Raw genomic sequence first — 6,590 nt, 5'->3', positions numbered from 1 at the left:
ACACAGCTATACCTCGTGCATGATACGTTTACGTACTTAAGTCGCTTTACATGTATATATATATATATTTTAATTACTATTAAAACTTATATATTAATACGCTTTATTCTCATTAAGAGATATATAGGGTATTTATTCCGATTACAAAGGATGATTCCCGTATCGTCATTTTACGTCACTACCACCACGTTGCGCGTCTGCTGCTTTCCTTGGATGTGGTAGCTGTTTCTCAGACTACCTCTCCGGAATCGAACCCTGATTCCCCTTTACCCGTTACAACCATGATATTGATAGTAACTACTAGAGTAACATATAACTAAAAAGTGAAAAATAAATATAGTTTAAAAAAACTAAAAAACACGCTTTTAACTTTTTAGTTCGATGTTCTTTAAAAGCGTGTTTTTTAGTTTTTTAAACTATATTTATTTAAATTCATGAACCGTACATTCTACTGAAAATATACAATTGAGTAAACCCTATGTAATATAATAAGACATAATATGTAACTGGACGATGTTCCATCACAACAGTAGTTGAATTATTAAGTAGTGAATTATCCAATGGAAAGATAAAGCTTATAGTACAGTATTATGACCATAATATTCATCTGACTAGTTTCATATACATATAGATTTTTTATGTATTTATCTCAAAAATACATATTTAAAATTAATAGATGCAATGCGCAACAGAAAAATGAACGTAAAATTAAAGCGCACGTGCTATAATAAAAATTATTTTAGTAAATAATTAGAAAACAATATTAGAAATAATGTGTACATTATTTAAATATTAATCATCAAAATAAAAATCAATCTGTGAAAAATAAAAGAGTACAAAATGTGCTGATAGAGCAATAAGATTCTATAGATAAAACTTTTAGTTTTTAATATTATTGATTTTAATAGATAGCACTTTAAAAAAAAATTAAATTAATATTGCATACTTAGTAACTTTGAAAGTAATAATATTAACATTCTAAGTCAAGTACTAAATTAATTACATAATGAATTATTTACTTAGAAAAATAGGGATTAATCCAGTAACATATGTCCCGTGTAAGGAAGAGTATGTGATATTTTTCTTAACACGACAACCTCATAATATAAAGTTTGTTAAAAGAAAGTTAAACTACAGGAATTAAAAATTCCATAAAAAATGTAGCACGTGTATAACATGACAATAGTTATTATAACTAATAATTTCTGAAATTGATTAATTTTTAAAAAAAATTATAAAGAGTTAAAAAATTAAAAAGTCAATTTGAAAATATCTGACATAGAATCTTTAAATTTTCATGCCGCAAAATGATAAATACGCGTTAAAATCATTTTCATAAATGATGTACAATTGGTTATAATTGACTAAAATATTTAATTTGATAACACACATGTTTTTCAACAGCAATCTACTTTCATTTGTAAACGTGATNTGTTTTTCAACAGCAATCTACTTTCATTTGTAAACGTGATAAAAATGCAATCGTAAATCATATTTTTATTGATATTTAATAATTCCATTGATAAGGTACAATATCAATTTAACAATATTTATTGATCGTTTCATGCTCAAATACGATCATTAAGAAAAACGAAGCAACAATAATCAGACAATTTATGATTATTGTGTCTACGGAATTACTCATTGATTATTTTTTACTGTGGCAAAATGTGCTTCCAAATTCAAAGTTGATGCTTTTAAACAACAAAATCTCAAAAATGACATGTCTAATTTTAAGTATTTTTGATTTAAATAAAATTACATAACCGAAAATTTAAAAAAAAGTAATGGTTGCCATTTAAATTTCTTAAGTTAGGGAAGATTTCTACCCTTTTGCATTAGGATTGAAGTTTAATTTTAATCCTAAAAGATGCATTTAATTATTCAATTAGTTTCTAAAAAAAAAAAAAATTAATAGCGGCTCTAATAAATCGGCGTTTCCTAACTTATTGAATACTCTGTATATCATCAGGTTTGAGAGGAGTTTTTTAAAATTATGGCACTGATAAATTCAATTAGGTATACTTTGGCGTATTGTTAAGAAAAATCAGTTTAGTAGGGGTGGAGTAATAAAGTAGTGACATAAAAATAAAACAGAGTAAAACCAATAGCTTATAAACTACGCATCGAAACTAAAATTTCATATATTAAACCATTATGTTAGAAATAACAACATATTATTAAATAATTTTACTATTCAAATACATTTATAATAAATCAATCGTAAGTTTTTATTATAGGAAAGAATTGATTATTTTCGGCTAATAATATGTCACTCCAGAAAAACTTAATAGTGTATAAACTTTCAACTGGTTTCAATAAATCTCTAATCGTCTGAATACAACTATTGAATGCATTAATATTTCCTAAAATTGTATTAAAATTTATGTCTTTTTTTTTTTCACAACTCATCATAATATATATTGGCTTCGGCTTTAAAGGTACATGAAGTTGTTTTAAACAATATATCAATACTCTAAGGGCATTAAAAATAATTCTGCTTAAATTATTTGACCATGGTAATTTATTTTCTACAAATTCCAAAATGGAACTGAATAAACTGTCTTCAGCATGTAATAATTGCATAGCATTCTTCAATGGTTCTATTAATGATTTCCATTGTGTTTTAATATCATCTGTCTTTTTAGATGAGAATGTTAAACAATTAATACAGCATCCAGAAACCCAAGAAATAGAAAATGATTGTAAGTGAAACACGACAAACTGCAATACTTGTGTGTACACAACCTTTTGAAACAAAAGATGGAAAGACGCAATGCTAATTGGATTTTCAAGCCATTTATTGTTATTGTACAGATTATGGATTTTATTTTCATAAACATTACATTCAGTTTTAGTTTTGGTCCAATCGAAGCTCATGCCAATGTTCCATTCAAATATAACATTGTAATCATTCAATAACGCAATTAACGATATATTATCAATTGCAAACAAGTGTTCATACTTGTAAGCGTCAATCATATTTTGTGTGTTATCGTACAATTGTTTCATTAAATCATCAACAATATAAAGCTTGTAAAAAGAGCCCTCTTCTAAATTTCTTAATCGTTTAGGAATGTAGTTATATTTTTCACATTTGAAATAAAAATCTGAGACATCGTTTTCGATACTTGTTTCATGGAAAAAGAATTTTACTTCTAATAATCGTTCATTATTGCATTTTTCTAAAATAGCTAACAGTTTTAGATACATTTTAATTATCCATTTATAAGGCTTAATACGACCAAAATATAATAATGATAACATACGTCTCATGTATCTCTTATAAGATTTTATCACAGCTTTTTTTTGAGCAATTAATATTCCATTATCTGGCATTAGAAATTGAAAATCGTATGATATCGACTTCCAAATTAAAGTATTAACACATTGAAGCGAGATTATTCGGTCGTTATACTTATTGAAAGCTTTTACCCTTATTTTAGAATTCGTATAAGATTCTTTTAAATAAGTTATTTCAATTTCATTAAAATATATTGGACTCTCATCTGGTTTTATTTTTGAGCTAACTATACTTTCAATTTTATTTAATAATAAAATAAAATCACCATCTATTACAGGTTGAATTTGTTCAATTTTAAACTCGTTTGCCTGTAAAAAGAATTTATGATTATTTTGAGTTTTAAAACAAAAATAATTCAAGAAATGTCAAAATTTTAGCCAAAAATATGGTTTCAGTAAAATAATTGATTTGAGGTCAATATTATTTCAAATTAAATATTTCTTTTTATGTTTACTTTTAATTAATGATTTGATACATTTAAATAAAATTGTATAAAATTTATATAGTGATACTTTAAAAACATTTGAAATGTAATGAAATAGAAAATAATTAATACGGGTCATTCCCTTATTAATTATTTTTAATTGTTTACAAATATGTAAACTTTTTCCAATATTCTATAAATCAATATTTATTTTACAGTTAGTTCAAAAAATGAAAACTATATCACATTTAAAAAAGTTAAGTACAGTTTGAATGTCGCATAGTGGAGTTTAAGTTTTTTTAAATTAGTATTGATTGATATCAGATAAAGTTAAAATCACCGTCGTATAACAATTATATCAGTATTTTAAAAAAATAATAAAGCAATTTATCATATCAAACAAAAATTACATTATTTCTTAATTACTCATAGAAGAAAAGTCATCACAATGTTTTTCATTTTTTAACTATATAGTACAACATTAAATTAATTTGATACAAGTATCAAATTACGAGTAGATTGTACGATTTTTAGTTAAAATGCCTAAAATTATCACATCCGTCAATAATTAAACGATTTTGAACTTTACTAAGAATTAGACGTGAATGTTAACGTTTTTAATAAAGTTCCAAACACTCGATTTTGAAATAAGTGGCCTACAGAGTGGTCAAACAGAAAAGAGTAGCTTCAGTAACAAGGCATTGCCTTTAATAGATGATGATGATGATGATCGTTAATCATTATTTTATTGTTACCCAGTTCGATTGAATGCGTGCAACGTGAATATTTCATTTGTATTTATCATTGATATAGAACTGATTAATTTAGCTTATAAAGCTTAGCGCCAAACAATCAAACAGTTGCATTTTTAACAAACCCACATTGTTTCTCTTATGAGGTATAATCGATAAAAAAAAATCAAGAGTTGTAAAATTCTTCTCGATACAATTTTCTGTTTTATTCTATAACAAATTAATATTATTTATATTATTACTACTCTTATGCCATTCCCCTTGACCCTTTTTTTATGAGAAAACTGATGTATATATTACTATTTATTTTGACAAAATAGTCTATAATCATTCACTGTACATCCTTCTACATTCAGCTTATAACAAAACTTTAATACATTATCATTTGCCTTTGCCTCTATCATGCTTGTTTTATTTTATGACACTATTATACACATAAATAATTAATTTATAAGAAATATAACCAAAATTTATTTTTTAATAGTTCTGCTTAATTAATTTACCTGGATTAAATATCCTGGAAGATATATAAAAATTACTGCAAAATAACATAATTTAAAATTTTTCATTGTTGTAAAAATATTATTTTATTTCATTTTTGTGTTGATTATTTATACGTTATATATCATAAAAACGTATTTGTTTTGGTATATTATTCACATTATTTGTAATCTAAAAAAAAACTTACGTAATATAATACTAATAAAATTCTATATTTTTCAATTTAAGCAAAAATTGTATAATATAAAATAAATTAAATAAGCAAATTTCTGTATAAAATGTAATTTTTGTATTTTAAGGATTTTGTAAATGATATTAACTTTAGGTGACAAATGTTTTTAATCGTATTAACATTCGTAAGTGCGAATTATAAAATTTTATGAAATAATAAAGTCGACGATAATATGGGCAGTTAATTATTTTTTTTGGAAGAAAAAGTTAGACCCTTCAGTTGTGTCTGTACTACATAAACCACTGTAATCCATATTTTTCATACAGACAGCTTAAAATACAGATTTTTTTCTTGGCCTTTAATACTATTAAACAGTCAATAATAATAACACCGCTTATGTATCTTCTTCTTCTTCTTTTTCCTCGCCTTAATCCCAACTAAGTCGGCCACCCTTATCCTAAGCTGAATGCATAAAAATCATTTTTTTACCCACAAAATCATATTATTTACTAAACCAAATTTAAAGTATGACCTAAATAATGTTTAGAAAAATATAAAATACTAAATGTACAATAAGAATTTCTCCGTTTTATTTAAACACGGATATTACAGTGAAGTGAATTATATTATTATTATATTACTATAATATATAATAATAATTTTTTATTTATTTTGCATAAAAACAGTATTTTTCATTATCATTTCAGCTGCCACTTGGACACTTAAATAAGACAATTTTTTTACTTGTGGTATACTATTTAATTTAATTAATGTTTAAAAGACGTAAGATTTCTGGGTTATTTTCAAAAGTTAACTATGTGTTCAAAAGTTTCTATTTTTAATCCATCCTGTAAGTAGGATAATGGTCAAATTGTCAAAATAAAAGCATTAAAAAAACATATATTTCCATTTTATATTCTATTTTGTTATCTATTCAATTTGTTTTGATTTATCAATTTGATTTATTCATTTTCAAAAAGGTAGGGTAATTTTAATTCAAAATAGTAAACAAATTTGAAACTTTGAAAAATTAGGACGGACTGTCTTGACGTTGCGTTTTAGTATAAACACAAGTGTTTTAAAACAAATAATTTTTTTTATTGCACCTTTGAGTTTGAAAGTTTAATAATTGGATAGAAATGAATAATAGTTTTTTTATGGTTAAATGTGATCATATTTTCATAACAAACTTCAAAAACAATTATTTTTAGTGATCACTATGTATCCAAAACATATATTTTATGTGTCGAATAAAATGGAGATAACAAATAAACAAAGTGCAATATTGAGTAGATAATAGTATAAATATAATATATAAATTTTTTATAGTAATTAAATTTAATATAAAATTGGTATTTAATAATACAATTGTAATATTTATGGAGATCATAAAAAATTGTAAAATAGTTGTATATTTCGTTATTTCTATGGCAAGCG

The 6,590-nt window shown here is 24.3% G+C and overlaps 1 protein-coding gene across 1 annotated transcript; it reads right to left on the bottom strand.

Annotated features, from left to right (window-relative positions):
• Nucleotides 1-1,563: 1,563 nt before the first annotated feature.
• LOC126899468 (uncharacterized) lies at nt 1,564-5,055 on the bottom strand. Its single transcript, XM_050674426.1, has 2 exons — nt 4,984-5,055; nt 1,564-3,612 (listed from the first exon to the last, which is right to left on the bottom strand). Exons 1-2 carry the CDS (start codon nt 5,047-5,049, stop codon nt 2,218-2,220), a joined length of 1,461 nt encoding a protein of 486 aa, XP_050530383.1. The 5' UTR covers nt 5,050-5,055; the 3' UTR covers nt 1,564-2,217.
• Between the last annotated feature and the right edge of the window lie 1,535 nt (nt 5,056-6,590).

Source organism: Daktulosphaira vitifoliae, unplaced genomic scaffold (genome assembly GCF_025091365.1).
Source record: "Daktulosphaira vitifoliae isolate Bord-2020 unplaced genomic scaffold, ASM2509136v1 Scaffold_2, whole genome shotgun sequence".
NCBI lineage: Eukaryota > Metazoa > Arthropoda > Insecta > Hemiptera > Phylloxeridae > Daktulosphaira > Daktulosphaira vitifoliae.
Note: the sequence above shows the minus strand (reverse complement) of the source record. Positions and strands in the feature narration are given on the sequence as shown.

Excerpts from the sequence above, each read along its gene's own strand:
- LOC126899468 (XM_050674426.1), bottom strand. The coding sequence starts at position 5,049 with ATGAAAAATTTTAAATTATGTTATTTTGCAGTAATTTTTATATATCTT. Across the intron at positions 3,613-4,983 it reads TTCCAGGATATTTAATCCAG|GCAAACGAGTTTAAAATTGA; the intron begins GTAAATTAATTA and ends TTCTTTTTACAG.